The sequence below is a fragment of the Abramis brama genome (genome assembly GCF_963993115.1).
Source record: "Abramis brama genome assembly, chromosome: 7".
Taxonomy (NCBI): Eukaryota; Metazoa; Chordata; class Actinopteri; order Cypriniformes; family Leuciscidae; genus Abramis; species Abramis brama.
Genome location: NC_139969.1, coordinates 38,433,362 through 38,459,144, shown reverse-complemented (window position 1 = coordinate 38,459,144; position 25,783 = coordinate 38,433,362). Strand labels below are relative to the sequence as shown.

Sequence of the window (25,783 nt, the reverse complement as noted above, 5' to 3'; positions counted from 1 at the left end):
CATCCAGTTATTTATTCACTAGTGTAACATGTTCATTGTGCTTTTCTTTTGTTGTGTGGACTTTCAGTTTGTAGTCTGTTCTGGTCATGTTTCTCCTCATTAGTCCTTGTTTCCAGGTGTGTCTTAATCTATTAGTTATTGTGTCTTTAAGCCCTTGTGTTTCAAGTGTTCATTGTCAGGTCTTGTTTATACATGGATGTTTAATCTGCATGCTCTGTTCTGTTCCCTGTGTTTCTCAGTTTCTTGGTTTTAATTACAATCAGTTACTTATTGATGGTTTCCATTTTAATGGAAAATCTAAATGCAATGCTTACATAACACATCTGTCATGCATCTGCATCTACAGCATTATTCCCATGAAGGGGGTTTAAAGTGTTTTAAAAGAGATATAACAGGCAAACTCTATTGCCCCTCATGCTGATTTCAAGTCAGCATTTTTCCGTCTTTCGCTAGTGGGTGATTCATGATGATAAATAATACCTCATGGCTTTGACGTTCCCAAGAATTATTGAATTATTATATACATACACACACACACACACACACACACACACACACATATACACATATATATATAATGTGTTGTTAATATAAATATATAAATATGGCACATAATATGGCAAATCTTTATATTTATAATAATGTGGCACTGGCCGCAACAAAACTAAACGAACTGATGCCCTTCCCACTTAAAGAGGTGAAGCATGTTTTTCTCAAGCATTTCATTATGCTGTCATTAGGTAATACAGTTTAAGAGTCATTAAACTTGTAATACAACTCTAAATTCATTTTAAAATGTTCAAATTGTTGACATTTTGTTAGCCCCATAAAAGACAAAGAAAGGACTGTATTTTCTTTTGGTTACGAAAATAAAAAAGCAGCCAGGCATGTAACGTTGTGACTGGAATAGAGTGAAGCGAGGGTGATTACAGGCTCGCTAATGTCAAAAGTTATTTTTTGATATATGGTCATGTTTTAATATTTCCAGCATAATAAATTAGAACAGCTAAATACATTGTGATAGGTCAGAAACAAGTGATGACATTGTGTAAATGCAGGAGACAAACCCATCTCAGTAGCTGTTTCCATCCAAAGTTGGGAATTAAACTTATGTGCGAAATTGGAATATAACACAGAACATTTCCAACACAGTTTCCATCCAGTGAGTCATAAAGAACAAAATCTTCACTTCCTGATAAACAGGTGCTAAATATAACTAAGAAAAGCAGGGGAAGCCACTGACTGGATATAATAATTTTCATATATAATTCATTACTTGTGTCTCAGAGCACTCAGATAAAATGCATTACACTTGCTAAAAAAACACAATAATCTTGCTTTCAGAGGCTTTTCAGAACGACCAAAACATTATTTCAGATGCTGTGCTAAAAGATCGTCTGCTGGTTAGTCCAGTTATGCCGTCCCAAAGTGCAAAGTCACATGATTTTTTTGATGCGATATCCCAAAATGCGCATAAAAATAGGTGGATGGAAACATAGCTAGTGATTTCTACAGACACTGCTTATTAAGTGTGAACGGATGATAATTATGGATGTTTATGACTGAAGAATTAAATTACAGCCTGTTTTCACATCAATCAGTCAATCAATCAATTGCTTTCACACCACAGCAATCGAATAGATAGACAGTAGAAATAATGCACATGAATAATATGGACTACTTTTATGTGGCGTTTGATTTTGACAGCTACAATCGCTATCTTATATTATTGTTGAAACACGATTATGATGACAGTAGCTGGAGTAATCTTGGAAAGTATGGTTAATAAAGTATTTTAAAATCTTAAAATGTACACATAAGACAATAAGTTTCAGTCCTAGTTTTCATTACCGTTGAGATGTTCGACACGCCATGACTCCTTCGTTCTTTTGGTGTCCACTGTGAAACCAAAGGGCGCTCCATTGGGGAAATGATCTTCGTCCTTCGCCGTGACATAAACCACGTGCTCTTCATAGCACAGTCTTTGAGACTCATGGATCAGCACAGGACAGTGGTCATTAAAGTCCTTTACTTGAATGGCAATGGTACCTGTAGCAGTTTTAGCTGGGACTTCTGTAACAGAAGTGATATATTCCTCCCATGACTTTAAATGCAATTAAAATGTTTGCAACACAACAATATATATAACAATATATCGTGTCACAATATATCGTAATACAAAAATGCAACAATATGTATCGTGGATAGTGACAATATTTATAATCGTGGATAGTTCACCCAAAGAAACAAATGTTTAGTGTCAGTACTACATTAATCTACTATATATAATGTTGAATATAATGTATAATAATGCAATGGGGAATATTTGTGGGTCCTGATAATGCCAAATGTCTTACGTTACCAGTAAAAAGTGGCCTAAATTATTTGAAATATATCTAATCAGTGACAGAGAGCAAGCATATTCGTCTACAATAATTCTGTGTTTTCAGCTTCAGAATCATGGATATTTTTATTCTGGTGTCTCTATTGTCCTGTTCAGTGGGTTTCCAGCACCAAGTCCAAGCCTATTCATTTACACCCACAATGTGTAATACCAAATTTAATACACACAAGACAATAATACCCTGTTTAATCAACAAAAAAACCTGTTAACCTTTTATCATGTCTTGGAGTATCGAAATTATATCGTATTGTGTGTTCAGTATCGTGATATGTATCGAATCGTGACATGAGGGTATCGTTACACCCCTAATGTTTATTGCTTCTTCTTTTTTTATGCTTGCCAATGCTAACTGTCTTACATCCGTATCATGAAATGTACACAGATTGACTTACCATTGGTGATGCAGATTATGTGGGCATAATATGTGCCATTGACTAGAAACTTGGACTCATAATCTGGAATTTTATTGAGTCTTATATCAGCCGTCCTCTCATCTATAATTAGCCAGTTGTCAACGTCTTGGCCTTTTGCATACCTAAAATGAATGAAATGAGAACTTTTATTTAGGGATGTCCCGATCAGGTTTTTTTGCCCCCGAGTCCGAGTCATTTGATTTTGAGTATCTACCGATACCGAGTCCCGATCCGATACTTCGATAAAAAAGAATAAAGACGAGCAAAAAAAAAAACACAGATCCAGGATGTTCCTTATTTTTTGTATTTAATTCACCTTATTTTAACATTCAACAACTCTTACAAACAGAGCACTTCTGTGAGGTAGCTTGAACAATCATTTATGTAATAAATAACATAAATTCTTCAGAATTTTCGGTGCGTGAATGCGGGGGTTGCGCATAATTTAAACCATTCCCGCAAGGCTAGCTTTTATAGTGCGAGAAATTCCCGCACAAATATATTTGCTTCATCTCAGAGCAAATGATTTAAAAAAAAATTCACAGATGCGAGAAAAAATGTCAAACTGTCTTTTATTCCGCTGAGCCCTGGCCGTAGACAGATCATATGTTTCACGCTGTCAATGCAGTGGTCTGCGTTGCGCTGATCTTATTCACACTATCGAGTGTAGGTGCAGCATTCTATCATTTTGAGTCATAATGAGCTGTTTGTGAAGAAATTATCCGCTTCCAAATTATGCCATTTTAATCAAGAAACTGAAACATTAAAAAACAATCTGCTCTTTATGATGTGCGAGTGATAGAGCGCGGCAGCAACGAACCAACTGATCAGCTCGCAGCATAACAACATTGAATGCTCGGCCGAACAGCTGATCATAGCTGTACAGGGCGCCGCCTTATTTTTCATCTCCATAAATATATCTAGTAGTAAAGCTAATGCAAGGGCTAGAAATCTATTAATCTTTTGCTGATACTTCCTTGTCATCAGGGAGAGCGCAGTTCATGGTTGCATAGCAACGACAGACGCCACAGAGAGCAAGCGCTTGTGGAAAGAAGGAGACAGCGGTGCGCCCACGCTTTCACTTGGTTTTACACATCATACGTCTTTGCAACAAAGTGATGTCATGCCGCACGCGTTGCTGTTTCTGTGTGGAGTCAAAAGGGTCTAACTCTGTGCCACCGCATAACTATAGATGTGTTAAAAAATTATGAGAATATATATACATATATATCCGAGTCCTGATTCCGATCGAGTCTGAAACCATGTGATCGGATCTGGACATCCCTACTTTTATTACAACATCTGAACAAAACCACATTCTTGAGTATGTTGTAAAGGCATGTTCATTTTCACAAAATGTTTGCAGTCTCACCTCACATTAGTAGCAACTAATAGTGTGTCGCTGTCGATTGCTGCGTAGTTGGTTATGACTTTAGTTAAAATACTAGTGGTGCTTTCTTCAGATACGGTGATGACTTTGACTGCAGGTTTGAAGCGAGGGCCCTCGGGCTGGTTGACCACACTGACTTGGATGGTGTACGTCTTGCTCTCTGTTATAACTACTGACGAGTGATACTGTGCCTTGTTAGAGACAGACACCTGCAGACTGATTTCCTTCAGCTCTTCATAGTCCAGTTCCTTCAAAACGAAACAAAGGGTGAAAAGCAGGAAATGGGGGATGCAAGGATGTAGGACACTTCCTATCGAACTGCTTCACATTTATTCCTGTTCCATGAGGTCCACTTAATGCTGGTAAGATTTTTACATCAAAACTAATCAGAAATTGAACAATACATGGCCATTCTTTTCCCCCGGTTTTTGAACACAGCTAGTGAACAAGGGAAAACAAAGCCCTGTTTGTAAAGGCAGAACAGAAAAAAAGGACAGTTTGGTCAGTTTACCTTAGTGAGAATCAAGATGCCTTCATTGGTCTTGTTGTCTGTGGTTATGGAGAAATAACTGGCCTCGTTTCCAGACACGATTGTGAAGACAGCCAGCCAGTTCTCAGAATAGATCAGATCAGCATCAATCGCTTTAATTCTCGTCACTTCCACATTTTTAGTGTTTTCCTCCACCCTGCACTCATACTACAAACCAAACAAAATGATTACACATGTATTAATAATAAGAGTTACTTCACCCTAAAAGTAAATTAAGTCATCGTTTACTCACCCTGGTGTTGTTCTAATGCCTTATGCCATTCTTTCTTTTTTGGACCACAAAATGAGAATAAAAAAAAAAATGTAAATGTTGCGCTTGTGCTCTTTTATATAATGGCAATGAATAGCGACCAGCATCAAGCTTTTTTAAAAATATGAAAAGCATGACCGAATGGTCCGATGCTACACATTTCGTGTATTCCAAGTGTTCTAGGGTTCATGACAGGGTTTGGCGAAACAAAATGTAAGTCCCCCTTTAGTAAATAATTGTATCCCTTAAAGGGGAACTTGGCAACTATTTCAACTTAATAAAACCGTTTGGAAATCATTTGGATGGTTAAATAACCTGTTCTGGTGAGAATGGTGACTTTTCCCGCTCCCCCAGCGTTCCCAGGCGGAAAACTATGAATATGCAAATGAGCCCCGCCTCCACTCACTCACTCAGATCAGAGATCCACTGGTTGACGATCACACGTTGATCTGATTGGTTACAGGGTAGTTTGTGATGTCAGAAACACCAGCGATTTCAAAGCGTGTTTTTGAGACTGTCTTTGGTTCACTGCAGTTTTAAGGAGAAAATACTCAGCAATGCTGTCGACTTATGAATTTGCACATGGTTAGTCTTAAAACATATTAATAACACCACATAGACATATAAATAACACTAAAAGCTGGATTTTCACCAAAGGGGGACTTAAAACGAAAATCCTGACCTTGGCGGTTGATCTGTGCTCGACTGCGCGTTCATGAGACTCAGTTCACTCCGACTCACCCAGGAAAACACACAAGGTGTGAGAAATCAAGATTAAGAAAAATGGGACATGAAATACAATTTCATTTTTACAGTACTTCTCTGAGGTGAATATATCCGATGTGTTCGTCACAACACAAGTTATTACTGTGTTCACATCTGTCAGCCGCCATTCTGACTGTTCTGGTCCGGAGATATTCAACTTGGTGAAGAAAACTACACGGATACTTTTTTGGGATTTGTAGACATTGTGTTGCATGCAGTGTTTTGTGTGCTTTTTCTGGGCGAGTCGGAGCTAATAGAGTGTCATGAACATGTGCCATCCACAGAAGACCAAGGATTTTTGTTAAATAATACATTATATTTTTGTTTATTTTTCGCCAAACCCTATCGTGAACCCCAGAACACTTGGAATAAATGAGATCATTCTGTGATGCTTTTGCGTCTTTTTGATCGCTATTCACTGCCATTATATGGACGAGCGCGAGTGGGACATTTTTAAAAACTCTCCTTATGTGGTCAGAAAAAGAAAGAGCGGGATACAACAGCAGGGTGAGTAAATGAAGACTTGATTTTAATATTAGGGTGAACTATACTATAACTTACAAACTATACTAGAAAACATTTCATATCAATGAAATGCCCTGTCCTTTCAATTCTTATGAAGTGTAATTTAAATATGTAATATAAAATATAATACATGCATTTTACAAGCTCACGTTTGCATAAATCTGTCATCACATCATGAACTAAAGATGTCATTTTAAGTCATCTGGTATATGTTGCAGTGGCTCTAGCTGGACCTGAGATGTAGTGATACTCCAAAAAAAAAGACATCTTACAAAGTTTTTCTCCAAAGTAGGAATGTTGTCATTGACGTCAAGAATGTTGATGATGGCTGTCCCCGTCCCTATATTTCCGTTTGAAGCTCCATCCAGATCGTTTCCTTTAATGGTCAACGTGTAAGTGTCTTTTTTCTGCGATGAGAAAAGCACAAACTTATGAGGAAGACAAATATCAGAAATATAATTAGGATTCATTTTAACAGTTTTATTTAACTTCGAAAAACGTTGAATTCTGAAAACTTCATTTCAAAACCTTCAGTTAATGTCTGTGGTAAAACGACCCAGAAAAGTAGAAGAAATCAATGTTCTGAATGTCAGTCAATGGGAAATTTTCAATCTTTAATCTAACATTTATTCAAGAATAAATTTGACTTAACACCTAAGTCTGAAATGAACTACAAAATCAGTTTTAAATGAGTCTGTATGCTAAGCGGTTCAATAATCTAAACTCATGTTAGTGACTGTACAGTATACCTCTCTGTCTAGCGTGTTGCGCATGACGTATATCCAACCAGTCTCTCGGTTAATGTAGAACATGTTAGTGTGACTCTCTTGAACAATGCTGTAGGAAATTTTCGAATTCAGTTTTCCTGGTTCATCTGCGTCAGTTGCTGTGATTTTCATCACAGCCGTGTCTGAAAAATGACATGCAGAAACAAGGGTAAAATATAGCACACCTTAAATACAAATAAACTTGTGAAGAAGTGTTCAAACAACCTGTACGAGCTCTTTTTTCAATATATAGTAGGAAATTTATTTTGTTTGTTTGTTAGATTTATTTGTCTTTTACTTATTTAATACTTTAAGTTAAACTAAACAAAAAATCTGAATGGTAAATGTTTTAGTTTCAGTTAACGATAACACAGGCCAGCATGCCACACCTCTGACCACTGTATGAGTCATTGTGGTGCTATCAGCCAGTCAATGCCATCTTGGCATATTTTCCTGCAGCTCCAAAGAGATTAGTCACATGGAATTTGCACCAAAACAAAACTGAGTGCGTATGAGCAGAGTTTTCATGCTGTCTTTAAGCTTTGAGATGAATGAGAGTGCTAAATGCTCCATGAATTCAAGGAAAATAGAAAGAGACATGACAATGCTGGTGCACAAGAACGGGTACAGCCTGATGCCCTTCACGGGGCAGTCTCCTGGATACATCCTGGGCCGACAACAAGCTTTATTCATAAGGAAAGGAGGAGGCTGGAACCGGCGAATGGTAAACATAACTTTAATAATAAAAAAATATATAAACAACATGAAAGTAAAAGCAAAGTGTTGGTGTTTTGCGTGTGTTCGGCCAGTCAGCGTACACTTACGCCACTGGTAGTTCCTATAGACCAGGGGTGGGCAAACTACGGCCCGCGGGCCACATACGGCCCGTTAGGCTGTTTAATCCGGCCCGTCGAGTATTTAAAAAATTGTCTTAAGATCGCATTCATTTAGCATTTTTCTTGCAATACTTTGCGTTATATATTGCGTTGCATATACTTGACAATCGGAATATCAGATATTTCATGCCATAGCTAACAATTGTAAAAAAGGAAAAATGACATGAAAGCAGATCATCATTCATTCAGCGCTGTTGTGGCTGCGGTGTGTCACGTAACAAGCAATGACGCGTCACCATGGAAACCAAACAGACAGCGACTTGAGCGCATAGACTTGTTGCACGTTAATGTTTTTTCCTTTTTTGGAAACTCACAGAAAAAAAAAAACCTGCTTGCACACCTGTTTAGTTTTTCCTTTGATTTGTCTGCTATTTCTTTGCTCCTCTGGATTTGTGGACGTATCCTGACTGATTCCGTTTACCGACCTTTATCGCCCGGCTTTCGACTACGCTCCCCTGTGTGCCATGTACAGAACCCAGTTTTGTTCATCAAATGTTCTGATCTGCCTTTGCTTTTTATGTTTTATTTTATTATTCTTAAAATAAATTTGTATATTCGTTTTTTTCGTTTTTTTCCACAAATGTATGACTTTTGGAAGTGCAAATTGATTGCCATATGCAGTTTTAATAAAGTTGAATTAACGTAACGTTCTGTCATTTTTACTCTTCTAAGTGTACACTTGCAGGTGTTTTGTTTCTAATTTACTGTTAGGCCCATTAAATAATAATAAGGATAAACAATATTTAAAAAGTATAGGCTATAATTATCTAACATCTGACTAATTAAAAATTAACCTCAAAACATAACATGCTAAATGGGGGATATCTAGTATAAAAAATGTATTGTCAGAATGTCGATCGTCTCTCAGTTGTTGAATTTCGCTCAGATGTTGACACAACGTGAATGTGTGCTCACCCCGATCTCATGAAAGTGCGAATAACCACGAATTGTATTTGTAGTGCTTATGATACGCAGTTTTCGCGTGCATATGATACGCACTTTATGGCGTGTAATAGGCACGCACTCCGCACCCCTAATCCTAACCAAGGGGTTTACAGTGCGTAGCATATGCACGCAAAAAAAACATTTTTGGCATATAAATGGCACGAGAAATAAAATTCGTGGTATAGATACGCACTTTCATGAGATCGTGTTTCATAATCTGCTACTGGGCCGGCCCTCTGTCAAATTTTAAAACCCAGTGTGGCCCTTGAGCCAAAAAGTTTGCCCACCCCTGGTGTAGACCTTATGTAGCCCCGCCCTTTTTCAGCGCTGCACTCGTTGTCTTTTGACTTCCGGTCTGTATTTTCACAGCGATCTTGCGTATTTATGAATGAACGGCTCGTTTTAAAATCTTCCAGGTCTACTGACATTTGTTAAGACATCTGCTTTAAACATTACAATCCTCATGATAACTTTTGTTAACTTTACATTAAGTAAAATCCACTTCAAAAGCTAATTACTCCTGGACAGCGATGCCATAGAAATATACAGAGCGACTGCAAAAACGGAAGTTCAAAGACAATATTCTAAAGATGGCGGCACCCTCGTTTCTCTGGCGCATAAGGTCTATAGTGCTGGTTTAGACCCTACTCTGAAGTAGGAGTTTATTAAGTTCCCCTAAAAGCGTTCCTAGATCTAAAATGGTTCCCAGTTCCTGTGGTGCGAATATGCCAAAAAGCATGTACTTCTGCCCTTATTTCTAGGAACTATGAAAAGGTTAATCCGGTGCAAAAGCCCCTATAGTACAGTAGTCAACTTTTGAAGTGGATCAAAACCTTTCATCAAAGTTATACATACATTTTTGAACAATACCCGTTCTTGACAACTTTGATGAAGTCTTTTGATCCACTTGTTGACTACTGTATTAAGTCAGAGTAGTCATTCATTCTAACCCAATCATATGTTTTTATAAGGATAGAATCTTACTTCTGTTTCACACTGGACACGTAAGCAGAATGGAAGCTGTGTATAAGGTGTGTGTATGTAGAGTGGAAGCTCCTGCTTCGTCTATTGTGGAACAGGCACCAGGGTTAATGCACCATCAGAGCATGAACATGTGGGCAAGACTTTATCTGTGTGCCTGTGCTTACATGCCCAAAGCATGAAGATTCCTGACTTAAAAAACTCAGAGTTCAGTTAATTGTTTTGTTTCACAGTGTGCATTCTGATGATTGATGCATAAGTATGTGCAGTACAGAATGTGCAATTCTTATCATCTGCTCAGGTAAATATTTATATAACAAATGGTAATTACTGTTAATTATAAGGAGGATCTGATGTTAAATTAGACTTATTGTTTATTTAAAGTGACCTGCATAGCATACACCGATCAGCCACAACTTTAAAAGCACATGCATACTGGGAACAGCCCACAAGACTCACTGTTTTGGAGATGCTCTGACCCAGTCATCCTCGTCAGAGATCTTTGCACATGTCCATTTTCCAGCTTCCAACACATGCAATTCAAGAACTGACTGTTCACTTGCTGCCTAATATATCCCACCCTTTCACAGGTGCCGTGATAACGATATGTTATTCACTTCAACTGTCAGTGGTTTTAACGTTGTGGCTGATCAATCATTTACTGATTTGAACTAAGACCAAGTCTTGGCTACCTTGAATAATAAATACCCCCTGCTGACTTTCAAGTATGAGTATGGGATTATACTCTTTGGTTTCACTAACAGCCCGCATCTCACTAACTCCAGAAAAATGGCATTCTTGACATGCTTTACTGCTATGTAAGCATGTTTTCTTCCCAGAGCTCAATACATTAAACATGTGAAAACAGTGCTACAGCCTCACCTAGCAAACAATCAATTAGAGTTAGAGAAGTGTGAATTTCAAGTCTCTTCTGTGTTTTTTTTTTCTTTTTCTTGGCTATGTCATTTGAACAAGCAGAATGGATGTGGATATTAATAAGTTCAAGGCAGTCTCTGGAATAGCCAGTTATGAACAAAGTTAAGAAGGCGTAACCATTAAGATCACAAGAATTTGGAGTTCATCAATGAAGCAAAAAGGTTGAATCCTAAACATGCCAGGTAAAACCTGTTTTTTACAGACCACTATCATGTCTCATGTGCATGACCCTTTCTCTGGATTACTGTCTTTGGATCTTGTTTTTGGGTTTGTTTGCTTTTTGACTGCTTATTTGGGTTTCTTGATTTCTGTCTGGACACTGATTACGATTTCCTGTTTAACGTTTAACTGGTTTGTTTGCCCTGGACTTGCTGATTTGTTTAATAAACTCCAGAAAATGGATTCTAAATCCTCCAGTAGTGGATCCGTTACAACGACACATCTAAAAAGAGATATAAATAAAAATGAAAATATTTGATAAATATTCAGGCTCCTCCACTGACCAGGTCATAAGGCATATGCAAGCAAATGACTTCTTTTTTTTTATCAAATTGATATAATATTTGTTATATTTTTTACACTTATTTCAGATCTGCACCACCCCTTCAAATCTGATCGAAATTTCCTTTAGATCTAGCTCAATAGAAAATATTTAAACTATAAAAGGTGATAACCAACTGCCCACTGAGTTTCAGATTAGGAAAGTACAATTCCTCCATTCTCACTTCCTTTAGAACTCCTATAAAAACAGATCAACTTCCTGTTTGAATCTCTTCATCACTTGGCTGGTCCATTACCACAACACACCAGGTACTAAACATTTCAAGTCATCTTAATTAAAAAAATAACTTTTTTTTTTAGCTAATTTTAGATTTTTAACTGGTTTTAACTGGCTCAAACTCAAAAACAAGATCTTTAAACAAACCAATATAGTAATGTCCTTTTATTTAGTGATCAATGCAAAGATGAATGTATAAGAATTATGTGTGGCATAAATCCTGGCCATCACACACACCCTCACCTAAGATCTCATGCTGGTAAGCTGGAGAGGAAGTCAGCAGTGGTATTACTTTTTCCAGGCACATGCTGGAGTTTTTACTTTATCTCTGTGTTCTAAGCAATGGGGGAGTCCCAGGGCTTGAGATTCGCAGGGAAGGAGGGTGTAGTGACGCTGAGTGCAACTAAAAAGGTCCCATTGTCCTGAGGTACAGTTGGGGAGTTACGGATCTGCCCAGCTCGACGATCTCATATCGCATAATCTTATTAATTGCCATGCAGTCTATTTCACTGGTTAAGGTTAGGGTCAGGTGTAGGGTAGGATTAAGGGTTAGAATTTGTTGAAGTAGGAGGAAATCAGCACTGTAGAATCAGCTGTGGGGCGGAGTTTGCGCTGAACTGGATTGTTGAAAAAATCGTGCATACGTATCATGTGCTTATCTGCCAATGAGAGGAAGCCACAGAGGAAGCTTTCTTTGCTTTCTCTGTCCAGCAAATCTGGAATTCTAAGAATGATCGGATCTGAGTTTTTGTCTTTGGAAGAAGGCAGTTTTGGATAGCCTAACTTTTTTTAAGCTGGGGTCTAATGACCCCATTACCAATTACATACCCTAGGTACTCAGTTTCCTTTTTAGCTAGGGCACACTTGGAAGAGTTAATGGTGAGACCCGCCTCCCGAATGCGATGGAGCACCTCGTTCAGATGTTGAAGATATTGCTCCCAGGATGAACTATACACAATAATGTTTTCCAAGTATGCAGCTGCGTAATCAGATAGGCCAGACAACACATGATCCATAAGTCTCTGAAATGTAGCGGAGTACAAGAGCTGAGTCATCAGTTCTCATTATGCTAGATATATCTGCAGCATTCAACACCATTAATCATCAAATCCTTCTGTCCACCCTCTTATCACTGGGCATCACTGGAACTCCACTTTGCTGATTTGAATCTCACCTCACTGATAGGTCCTTTAAGGTTTCTTGGGGAGAGAAGGTATCCAAATTACATCAACTGGTCACAGGGGTTCCTCAGGGATCAGTTCTTGGACCCCTCCTCTTCTCCATGTACACCACATCACTGTGACCCATTATACAGGCACATGGTTTGTCCTACCATTGCAATGCTGATGACACACAGCTCTACTTTTCATTTCAACCAGATAATCCCACAGTAACTTCATGGATCCAAGACTGCTTGGTAGACATCTCTCAACCTCGCGAAGACAGAACTCTTTTTTTTTTTCCGCACATCTTTAACAACTGACTTTTTTTGTGGGGCTGTGAGAAAATAATAATAAACAAATAGTGGGGCTGAGCTGTGACTGGAGCCTATATAGGGAAAGTGACATTATAGGCAGATGGACTGAGTACTGGAAAGAACTCTAGAACCATCAGACCAAAGGAGACCCAGAAGTGCTTGAGGTATCAGAGTCCTCAAATTATGACAACTTCCCATTCTCAAAGAAGAGGTTGAGGCAGCAGTAAGTTCGCTGAAGAGTGGGAAGGCAGCTGGAGTAGACAACATCCCAGCAGAACTCATCAAGAATAGAGTATCAAAGTACTTGCAACACAGAGACAGAGTATGGCATGATGCTTTATGGGCAACAATGAAGTAGTACACCATGGGACAAAAGATAACCAACAACATCAGACTGTTTGAGAAGGCCAGCAGTGCAGTAGTCACCCAGGGCTCTGTGGGACAGTGGTTCTGTACAACAGTAGGCGTATGGCAAGGTTGCCTTTTGTCACCCACGCTCTTTAATATATATTTAGAGCACATCATGAGTGATGTCCTGGAGCAGTGGTTCCCAAAGTGGGGGTCGCGAGATGATTTTTAAAAAAAGTGGCCCTATATATTTTTGTTGCAATTAATTTAACCCTTTCGCACGTACGATCACACCAGGTCGATTTTCTGTTTGGCGAGTAGGCTAAATCTCAAAAGGCTATCCGCCACACTGGCGGGTGTATGTTCCCAAAATATGACATTTTAAATCTTCTACGAGCAGAGAGAGAGAGAGAGAACCCCGGCCGCGCGCGCGCATTCAATATTCAGAGCGGCCAAGCGTCAAGCTTCCCCGTACTTTTTGACAAGCGTCCTTGACAGGACGGCCAGAGCTTCTTTGCAGCTCAAGTCGACGGCGGTGTGTTCGTACAGTTAACGCTCTATCTGTTGACGGCGCTGAGGAAAAAGCTCCCGCCACTGGAAGAAGCGGTCGCCGCCCATTTGTGTCCTGCTGGCATTTGGAGAGCAAAGGCTGTGCACCCAGCCATGCAGAACGTCTTCAGCACTCGCGGATCGTGCATACTCCGCCGCTGGCCAGGCTGCTTCTGCTTTACACACCATTCTTTTCTCGAGAAAACGAGTTTTCCCATAGCTTTTGCAACGCACTCCACTCGTTCCCTTATCTCTCAGGGAACCGAGGTAACATAAGTAAGTAACCAAGTACGTTCTGCCTTCCCTTCCACATGAGTCAGTAACAAAACTGACAAAAAAAAAAAAAATGTAGTAATATTTGTGATAGTAATATTTCATATATTTCTCACATTTTGATCAATATATATATAGAGAGAGATTTTTTTTATTATACATTTCAAATTTTGCTCTGGACATGTTTTTATGTTTGTATTCAACATAATAGGCCTAACGTTACCTTATTATCTCAATTAAAAGTACTGAAATGAATGTATATGTGACAAAAAAAAGGCTGTTTATTATTTTGGCCGGAAAAAATATGCTTGGCTGGTGGATTTTTTCATCTACCAGTCCCCGTGGCAGGTGAGCCAAAAAGTTAATTTCGGACCCTGGGGTGGGGGAGGTGCGGGGTCGTGGGGCAGCAGCGCATTTATCATGGGGGTCGCGGGCTAAAAAGTTTGGGAACCCCTGTCCTGGAGAACCACTGTGGCACAGTCAGCATTGGAGTAAGAAACATCACCAATCTCCGATTTGCAGACGACATTGATGGACTAGCTGTTAGCGAAGCTGAGCTGGCCGCCTTAGTGAAAACCTGGATGAAACATCCTCTAGGTTTGGCATGGAGATAAGCGCTGAGAAGACAAAGTTAATGACAAACAGTGACATGCCCGGATTGGCTAATCGGGATCACCGGGAGAATTCCCGGTGGGCCGGTCTGTTTTATTGGCCAGGAGGGCCGGTGTTGTCATGACACTGGGTTGCTTTCCTCAGTGAGGCATTTCCCGTCTTTACCTGGTATGAAATGATTTTTGATTGTTTTTTGTTTTGTTTAGTCAGGTCTTTCACAATTTGGAATGCTTTTCTGCTGATGTTTTTATCCAAACTATTCTCTATTTCTAAGCACTGCTGTCCTGTCCAGTCTTATTTAGGCTTTTTCATGCTTTTTCTGATCTTTTTATTGAATTCATGGTATTCTGCTGCCCCAGTTGTGTGCCTAGTTGTGAGATTTCTCCGGGTATCACACATTTCAAGAATCTCTTCTGTAACCCAAGGTTTGTTCTTTGAGCGATAGGGGCCAACGATGTCTCTGGCAGTTTCCCTCATGACTGTGTTGAAGGTAGTTGTCATAGGTTCAACATCCTCATCAATCATTAGGAGTGGTGCAAATTCTCCTCCAATTGTAGCTTGAAAGGACTCACGGCACTTAACTGCATCCTGCTAAAAAAATAATAATCTCTATGCTCTCATTATTCCTTGTTCTAGCTTATAATATCTTGAACGATGACTGAAACTTTGTATTACTGGCACTTGCGTATTTATTGCCTTTTTAAGATGAAATGCTTGTTATATTGCTTAACTGTAAGACACTTTGGATAAAAGTATGTAAATAGGGTTGGGCCGATAGACGATGCGTCTCTACCCTATTTACATTTATCCAAAGCGTCTTACAGTCCATCGCAATGGCTGACAGACATTCACGATGTTGAGCCGGCATCACTGTTGGTTTTATTACAGCACGTGAATTCATCAGTTTCTCCCGAAATACATGAAAGTAAGTGGCCGGTGAACTGGGAGAAGAATAGATTAAACTTTATAGTTACTAACACAGTGTATCTGATATGAATAAAACACGTTTGAATGGATTGTTATTGCTGCTTCCATAGACACCATTGTGTATTTTACAAACTATAAATGTATTGTTTTGCTGTAAATTATTTGTATTTAAATGTCTGAAACCTAAAATAAACATTATGTGGTTAAAAACACTGAATAGTTGTGATATATGACAAGAGCTGAGCACGTCCGTCTTTGGCTCAGCGCCAGCCATAGCACGAAAGCACAGTTTGACTCTGGTCACGTCACTGTACATTCGCTCCGTAGTGGTCAGCTGCTGCAGAGCGTGCCAAAATCGAAATTGCTGATGAGATGCAGAGGAAAATATCTAGTGGAAAATGAGAATGTTCCATTACCCGTGACTTTTTCTGCCATGTTTATGAGTTATGGTAATGTTGCATGCATTGCACATTTAGATTTTTTTTTTTTTTTTAAACCCACGTCACCTTTAAATTAAACTTAGACCACTAGCCTGACAAATCATGAATCTAATTCATAATGCAACTCTTCATTTAGTCAGCTGTACAAACAATTTGAACACTTCAAATGATGGAAGCAATTCCATGAGTTTCATGAATTATCCCAGTACCTATGGCGCTCAGCTCAGGAACAGATCCAATTGTCAAGTTGAACACAGGAGTGCAATCGTTCTCATCCTCCACCACGATTCTTAACTCAATATCCTTCTCAGCTTTACTCCCATTCAGAAATGTTGCCACCCCTCGAAGCTGGAATACAGGAAATCACCAAACATTTCAACATGGTCAAACTGGTTTTTGGTGACATGAACGTTAAGTTGTGAAATTGGATATATTCTCACAAACTTTTAATCTTTTTAACTTTTATCATCAGCCATTCATTTTTCAGTATAAATTCTTATTTATTGGCAGGCATTCATATTTCCCCACTCTTACTCCTACACATCATCCTCCCATAACAAATATGTTTTCCAAAACTGCATTTAATGAGAACATTGCAACACAAATGACGTGAAACACCCCGTCAAATGAACTCAAATATGATAGGCAGTCCTGATAGAGAGGATAAACCAGGGTGTGCTAAAAAATATCAGAATATCATAAAAGCTCCCCAATCAGATCTCCTCTCAGTAAATGCTGTTTATCTGCTCGGTTGAAGTGTGTGAACTCTGATCCACAAACACAAACTCTCTCTATCCCTTCACATTAGCTAGCTGCACTTTGATAAGCAACTCATTTGTCGCCTAGTGATGATCATGTTCATGTAAGCTGTGTAAATCAACATATTTAACTCACGGCTTAAGTCCAAAGTATGCTAGGGTTTTTTTTTATACCTCGTAACATTTAATAAGAATATCTTCCCCTCCCTCTTGCAGGCAACCTGTCACTCAAATGAGATCCACCAGCAAACCACAACCATTCAATCAATTCCCCCATGGACAAAATCAAGCTCCACATTTATTCTTGTTTCATTTCAACTTAAATTTGAACTTATTAACGTATCATGATTTCGTTGTGATAACAAATACACGCACAGACTTTACTTTCCCTCTCTTTAACGTGTGCTAAGGCTAAGAAAAGTTGTGTTTTTTTTAAGTATGAGCCGCACCTCATTTAGTAATCTTGTCATTCAGACAGAATGCATGACATTCACCACTTCATGACAATGAAGCTCTCCTGTGAAATGTTGCTGCGAGCTGCTATCTTTCATACTGAGTCATCAGTACACTTTCATAGATTACTCAGGGAAGGACAGACACCCATACAATAAACGTTTATAGGCGTGCATGAAAGATGAAAGGGCTGCTCACGTAATAAATGGGAGTTTTCTCTCTGTCCAACACTCCAGTGATCCTGACCAAGCCATTCTCACTGTTAACAATGAACAGGTGGACGGGGGGCTGGTCCGCCCCTGATCCACTCAGTGAATACCGGATACTTGTCCTGGTCTCCTCGTCTGAACGGATCTGAAATCAAATAAATCTCATTATTTAATATGGGTTTAAAAAGGAGCATCTGGAAAAGTGCTTATAATTATTTGATCTGGAGAGATTCTCATTGTTTCCTGTTCCTCTATTTAATAAAAAAAACCTGAAGTGTTCCCTAGTGAAAAAATTGTATACTTAAGCACAATTTATTTGCATGTACTTTAGTATAACTAAATGTATTTGTGGCATGCTATAAATTGGTATACTTAAAAGTCTGCTAAATTGGAACAACTAATTTTGTATTAAATGCAGTTTAGTTGTACAAAAGCAGTGCTGAAGTTAGTTTTGAAATGTAGAATTCACTCAAATGTATTTTGGTGACATTACAATTGTAATTCAGTTACACTGTAAGTGTGTTGAACATACATTACTATTATACTGATATACTGAACACACTTTTAGTGATTTTAAAACACATTGCAATGACATTCCAAGTAAACTTGAAGTGTGCTAATGTGAGCTCCACCTGGATGAGGCGACGGCAGGCATATTGCTCCAGAACGCCCACCACACACCAGCTTACTGGTGGAGAGGAGACCGTGATGAAGCCAATCAGTGTATATGGGGATGATTAGGAGGCCATGATGGACAGAGGCCAAGGGGCAAATTTGGCCAGGATGCCGGGGTTAAACCCCTACTCTGTTTTGGGATTTTTTAATGACCACAGAGAGTATTTGACATTTTATTTGACATTAAAGTTCCTTTAATGGGAAAAGATGCACTACAGTAGGTGCATTAGAGTCTATTAGGAATACACTAAAGTAACAAACCTCTGATCAGGTAGGCATACATGATTTTATTTATTTTTCACTATTTCAAACTGACTATAGGCTATGTTGTTTCTTTATTTGTCATAATTACATATCTTTACTTTTGTAACTACTTTCTATATGTAGCCTATTTAAAGCTGCTTTGCAACCATGCAAAATTGTGAAAAGTGCTATAAAAATAAATCTGAATTGAATTAAGCAATAGCATACCTGATATTCAAAGTGTGGGTACATTTTTGAAAAGGTTAAATATGATTTAAATATTTTATACTTAAATATTTAACAAATTAAATCATTTTATTTGCAAATTGCTCATTGTTACATTTGCACTGTAGGCAAAAGTTGTGTTTGGAAATTCTGCCCTTACAGCACCTGTTAGCAGAAATAAACTATTTCAGTTCATTCCTCACAGTTTCTTTGGTTTCCACAAAAACAAAGTCTTATCTGCAAAAAAGAATACATGGCATCATCTAAAGAAATTATTCTCAGATTTAAAGTACATGATGAGACTTGAGAAATGTTTCCTTCTGACAAATGTGTCAAATCTGCAACACAGATCCCACACTCTAGCGAGTTCGGTTCTTTAGCTAAAGTAAAGCAAAAGCGTTGTTGGTGAGTGTGATGCATTGGCTTTATGGTCTATAAGCATATAACAGTCTGACGTGTCAACTTCTGGATCAACCAATGATAGGACGTTGGGCAGGCCAATGGGGGTCAAGGTTTAGCTTCGGCAGTTACAGTGTTTTCAAGTCATGTCGGAAAGAATGTATTTATGAGATAAAATGCACATGAACATCAGCACATGTGTCAATATTCAGCTCAAGTCAGTTCAGTATTGATTGAGCTCAGTTCCATAAATGTAAAATGTATCTGTTGTGCACACATACTGTATATGCGGTGTATTTTTGGCACAGACATGTGCGTGTGACACACTCCTGCACACTGAACAAGCAAAAGACACAGGATAGAAGTGTTTTACATTTTTCACATCTGTGTTTGTTGTGTTTATGTGGCTAATCATTTGATGTTTGTGTGTAGAGTTACTATGTAAAAACACAATTTTTTAATGAGTTAAAATAGTTTTGAATGAAGTGTTTGCTTTTGCAAGATATGTCTGATGGTTTGCATGTTGTGCAAACATCCCATGTTTTCCTCAGCACAATTTCCAGAAAACTAAAGTACATTAAGCACAAAATTACTAGTTCCAATTTAGCAGACTTTAAGTATACCAATTTAGTATACCAACAGTAATTCAAATTTAAGAATCTATTTCAAATATGCTTCCTTACATAACATCACGGTAAAGAATATTGTATTTAGTGTTTAAGGGTAAGATAATGATTCTGCTCGGCAAAGTTGCCTTTCCTGTTTTCTCCTCATTGTCTTTAATGGCTCTTTGAGTCCCAGTATCACTCAGACTGATGGGATTAGCACACGAATGATTCACTGAGAATCTCACCTTTTGTTCTGCAAATGGCTTTCAGACCCAAATGGCCCTTGGAGCCTTATGCTGATTGAATTAGGATTGGCTAGACCCTCAGTCTAGGGTGTTACCTTAACCTGTATACTCATTTACATGCTTTGTTTGAATTTGTCTCCACCCCCAAAAGTCCCTCCTCCTAAAATGCCTATAAGATACCATGTAAAGTTATGTTAGATTAGATCATGTTGGAAGTTTCTACAGCCGCGTACAGCAGAGTTCTCAATAAAGAATAACTTCTGTTGAACGCGATCCCGACTGTCTCACTGGTCTCTGCTTCGAACAAGAAAACTTTACAACAGTAGTAGCCTATACTTAGCATAAAATAAATGTATTTCAAACACATTTAAGTATATTTATTTTTCACTACGGTTTATTCCCCCAAAAAACACTGCAGAAAAAAAACAAAAAACAATGAAGATCTTACTTTGGCTATGTATTCCCAACTCGTATAATCCTTATTTTCCCTCAGTCTTCGGGGTGGGATTATCCATTCTCTCTTCTGTCTGATTTTCTTCTGTTGTCCTCCAGAAGCTGAAGTGTTCAGTATCTACACAAACACAAAAGCACGTCAGTGTCTATTTTACCCAAATAATGTGATAAACTACACTGGATAAGCTTTTAGGAGTAAAACAGATGTAAGAATACAAAATATATGCAATTAAATCATAAGTTTATACTTTTTGTTTCATAATTTGACAGAATTACAGCTCGATTGGACATGATGATGCACAATAAAAAATATTCTGCTCAGGCTACTGTAACGCTAGGTGAACACAAAAAAACAAAAGAAGAGCTGGATCCAAATGCAGAAATAGTTTAATAACAAAATAAACATGAGCATCACCAAACACATCCAACAAAGGACAACACCAGACAAAGAACATGACAAACACTTGGGTATAAATACACTCAAGGGGAGATTGGCCAACACCCCTGGGAACAATCAGGGACTAATAAACAAGAAAAACTACAAAGGAGTACAAAACTTGGCACCGAACAGGAAATAACATAAAAGTCCACACAAGTCAAGGGGAACACCAGACAGGGATCATGACAGCTACATTGAGGCTACATTGTTTGGGATGATGGAAACAAATTCACAACTATGGGACGACTGAAATGCGAAAGTAGCAAATATAAATGTTGAAAAAAATAAAAAATAAACTAGTGTAAATGAAGTTTGTGTTAGTTTTAAGAAAACTTATTCCCTGGTTATAGTGCTGGGAGGTATACCAGTTCATACCAAATACCAGTGTTTATTTTTGTTATATGATATACCGCAATACCAGTAGTAGCCAGTAGTATGCCTGATCTAAAGCTGTTCTCGCGATTCTTAACGTAATCAATCAAACCCCTTAATTACTATTATTATTATTAACCCCTTATCCTGATTATTTAGCTAAAGTGAAAGAAATTGCATTTTTAGGTATGTTTTGCGACATGTTAATTGTTATTAAGCAGTAACAATAAGACAATAAGCAATAATATGTCATGTTTCATAGCTGTATGCTATACTACTATGTAAGCTAACTAAAAAAAAAAAACACTAAGAACGAGAAATGTTTAACTTCGCAATCTATAGCTTTGGTTATACTAGTATGAAACATTAATGAGCGTTATAACGTAGTTCAAATGACTTATATAATAAAGCGATTTTGTCTGAGCCATTTTGTGTACAGCCGTTACCAGGGAAACCGCTGTTTCTGCGTTACCGGGGAAACCGCTGTTTCTGCCGCTCCTACAGCACCTCCTGCTGGACCTCTTTGTAAACAGCCTTGCAAACCTGTATTGATACCAGTGTGGATTTTTTTCTACAATATTCACTCATGACAGTAAATTATGGCATTATAAGTCAATCTACTGCAGTATTTCCTCTCTCACTCAGTAGAAAATGTGGTTAAAGCTCCAATATGTAAAAATTTTTTACCACAAGAGGGCGCAGTTTCCAACAATAACAAAGGCGAAGCTTGATGACGCTATGAAGGAGGTGACGATGGGAGATGCCGTTTTTAATGCATTTTCACCATCTAGCGATGTATCTAAATGGAATTAATGAATCATGATCACGGATGAGGTAATATATTCGTTTTTGTATTACCTGTATGTCTGATCGTATTATTTTATGTCATCATAATTAATGAACTGCAAGGAACGTGAAATGTTATATTATCCCGTTACAACTTACAGCTATTTGTCATTAATTCATATCTATTAAAATCATCTTTACTGTAACTATTACGTTACTTGTACAATTAAAAAAAAATTGATTTGCTTACCTGTCTATCAATACACTCGCGAGAGCAGAGTCTCTGTCAAGTCCAAGATTGTCGCGCAGCTCTCTCCATCTCGAAAACGCCTGGCCGATATTTATCCGGGTTTTATTCCTCCGTTTGTCACACAGTCTGCGTGTATCCGAATATGGACGCTTTCGTTTTGTTGGCACTTCAATACTCGCCAAAGAGTAATCATGATCCATAACAGCTATAACCATACAGTCTATGGATAACGCTATAACCACCACTTCCGCATTTGACCATGTGATATTCCGGTGTGGTGGAATATCACATGGTCCACACCGGAAAAAAAGGATAGAGCGGACATTGCGTCACTGAGAGGCGACATTTATTTTCCGGGACGGACAGTTATTTAAAATCGGAATTTCTCTGAAATAAAAAATCTTTGGAGACTTTTGAGATATTGTAAGTACACAACTGGAGGAAATATATCACACTGTGCAAGTTATTTTCGGAAATTCTATTACAAAATTGTTACATATTGGAGCTTTAACACCCAGTCAGTTATGCTTGAAAAATAAAAACGGTCATATACTGTGAAACCGGTATAATTTTGAAAAATACCGTGATATGTAGGGCTGGGTACCGAGTTCGATAGGCTACTTTTTAGGTACCGGCCGAATTGCCTCGATACTATCGAGTATCGAAAAATGACTTGTTGTTCGGTACCAGATTTCGATACCTAAGGGGTTAACTCGTCAACGTCAGTGCTCAAACAAATACATATGAAATGCACAACGACACGCCTAAAGTCGCTCACGCGCAAATTCTACACACACGAGACGTGCGGAACTCTCCGCGCACACACAAACTCTCCACGCACATAGCGCGCGCGCGCGCACACACACACACAATACCCTAAAGATGTGGAAAAGTTGATCAAAAGTGTGGCTACATTTCTCCAGGCTCGATGCCAACAGCGCGCGATGCAATATTTGCGGTAAAATAATTGCTGCAAAGACCGGTGTTGTGCCGAATTTCGACCCCCTGCCAAATTATTACCCCCCTCGCTGAAGTCAGTACCTGATTGCCTAATCCTAACCCCACCCCTAATCCTAACCCCTCCCCCACAACTAATCCTAAACTTACCAATACTAGGGGGGTAATAATTTGGCAGGAGTCAAAATTCGGCACGACACCTGTACCGCGACAGATATGATGAAGCCCTTGACAGTGCACGGAGTAAACATAAGAGCAGAAAGTTGCTCCGTCTTCTACTGGTAAATGAAGAGATACCTTGTTGATCACTCTGACAGTGTTTATATTGCAATAATGACCTACTGAGTGTACACTGCCGTTCAAAAATGTGTTGGTTAGTAAGAATTTTATTTCAGTAAGGATGCATTAAAGTGTTAAAAAATGGCCTTAAAACATGTGTAATGTTACAAAAGATTTCTGTTTCAAAAAAATGCTGTTCTTTTGAAAATTCTATTCATCAAAGAAACATGAAAAAAATGTATCATAGTTTCCAAAATATTAAGCAGCACATTGTTTTCATATTTCTGAAGGATCCTGTGACACTGAAGTAATGATTTTGAAAATTCAGCTTTGACATCACAGGAATAAATTACATTTTGAAATATATAAAAAAAAGATTTGAAATTAATACTATTTCACAATGTTACAAGTTTTACTGTATTTTTGATCAAACAAATTCAGCTTTGGTGAGCATGAGCTCTTTATATAAAAAAATGTGTTCGTTTGTGCACTGGCTAAGGAGCATGAGTCAAACTGATCAAATAAAACCAAAGTTTTTCTGAGGTAAAGTGATATGTAATCTTGTTAAAATGGATTTCATAAAATTGGTATCGAAATCAAGGTATCAGTATTGGTATCGACATTTTTTGAACGATACCCAGCCCTAGTGATATGGATTTTTGGTCATACCGCCCAGCACTAAGTTACCTGGTTGCTACATAAAGTGCCAAAGTTGAAGATTTGCCATAAGAAAAATAATAATAATAGCCAAATTTTAAGACTGCCAACCTTTTGTTTTGACTTCTTCAAACAACTCTGTAATTCCCACCCTGAGTAAGATTATGCTCTCTTCCTCTGGAAATCTGGTAATACAAGTTTAACCTACCAATAATGTCTGTCTCCATAAAAACAGAGTATTGTGACAAAGGCTATAGCCTACATATACAGTTCTTCAGTATATTTCTCTCCTAAAGCTGATTAATAACACACTCATATCCCCTCTCAGACTAACTTATCACACATCTGTGTAAGAATGACCAGCAGAAAGAACAAACACACACCCACCCACGCACACACACACACACACACACACACACACACACACACACACACAAGTTAATATAAACAGAAAACAACCATGTACGCTCTTAAATCACATATAAAACAATTCTCTTATTAGCACAGATTGATGAAAGAGTGTTGATAAAGTGTTTAGAAAACAATCCAAATGAAACAAACGAAACTTTCAGGATACACACAACAGTTTTAAGATTATATTCGTGTCAGCATGAACACTGGAAACAACTTTTGAATCTTTTTGCTCACCGCCAGACTCAGCAGCACCACGAAGAGTGAGATCCCGCAGAGCTTCGCCATTCTCCGGCCGCTTCTCCTGCCGTTACTCGCGGAACTCTCTCTGACACGGTCACGGACTGACTAACGGTCAGCGGGGGCGGGGCTTCGGGCGCGCGCTGGAGAATGCGGGGTATGCGCGAGAGGGAGACAGTCAGTCCACCGGCACACCCAATATAATAGCTTACAAAACAATTTAAATCAGTCTTCTCACTGGACACTCAGATAATCTTCATTAATGTGAGAATGCTGTGAAGTAACTCTAAGGAGGTTCTTGTCGGTGCCCTGATAAGTTTGCAGTAAATCGTGTGTTCAGACTTTCTTATTCCTTGGAAACAGACAGCTCTAATAAAACAGGGGTTTGCATACGCGCCCTTAAACATTATTTTCTTCCCACTTAAGGTGCGTAAACTTACCAAGAACAAGTCATAATGGCGGTTACATAACCTTATGCACTAGTCTTACAAGTTGGTCATCCATTTTTTTTTTTTTTTCAAGCAGAAAACTTTTTTAAGTCAGTTACCTAAAAACGTACATTGGCCTGATAAGTAAGACTAATCGTCCCTTGACTACCTGCTAGTGGATCATCATACTAGAACTTAAAACACTGTCTTAACATAATGGCTGAGTTTATGCAACTGGCCCCTGATTTCTAGTTTGTATTCTTAGTATTTCTAAGTAGCTACGCTGCAAATTAAAAATGACAATTTAATACCCACAGAATTAAAATGAAAGTTTTCTCAGTGTATGATTATATCAGAATCACCATTAACATGTTGAATAAATTCAGAATATTTTCTGTTGTCAACTATAAATTAAAGTGTTAAACTTAACAAGTGTTAACCACTCCATAATACAAAAACTGCAAGAAATA

General features: G+C 38.4%; 1 protein-coding gene across 2 annotated transcripts in view; it reads right to left on the bottom strand.

Annotated features, from left to right (window-relative positions):
- Window positions 1-25,023, bottom strand: part of dsg2l (desmoglein 2 like) — a 36,734-nt gene extending 11,711 nt beyond the window's left edge. For both annotated transcript variants that reach the window (XM_084120570.1, XM_084120571.1), the window contains exons 1-10: window positions 24,883-25,023; window positions 20,490-20,612; window positions 17,636-17,791; window positions 16,436-16,574; window positions 7,047-7,207; window positions 6,570-6,704; window positions 4,719-4,904; window positions 4,190-4,455; window positions 2,797-2,939; window positions 1,852-2,073 (exon numbers count right to left, since the gene is read on the bottom strand). In XM_084120570.1, coding sequence (XP_083976696.1) covers window positions 1,852-2,073; window positions 2,797-2,939; window positions 4,190-4,455; window positions 4,719-4,904; window positions 6,570-6,704; window positions 7,047-7,207; window positions 16,436-16,574; window positions 17,636-17,791; window positions 20,490-20,612; window positions 24,883-24,933 — 1,582 coding nt within the window. In that variant the 5' untranslated portion in view covers window positions 24,934-25,023. The remainder of the gene's footprint in view (window positions 1-1,851; window positions 2,074-2,796; window positions 2,940-4,189; window positions 4,456-4,718; window positions 4,905-6,569; window positions 6,705-7,046; window positions 7,208-16,435; window positions 16,575-17,635; window positions 17,792-20,489; window positions 20,613-24,882) is intronic.
- Between the last annotated feature and the right edge of the window lie 760 nt (window positions 25,024-25,783).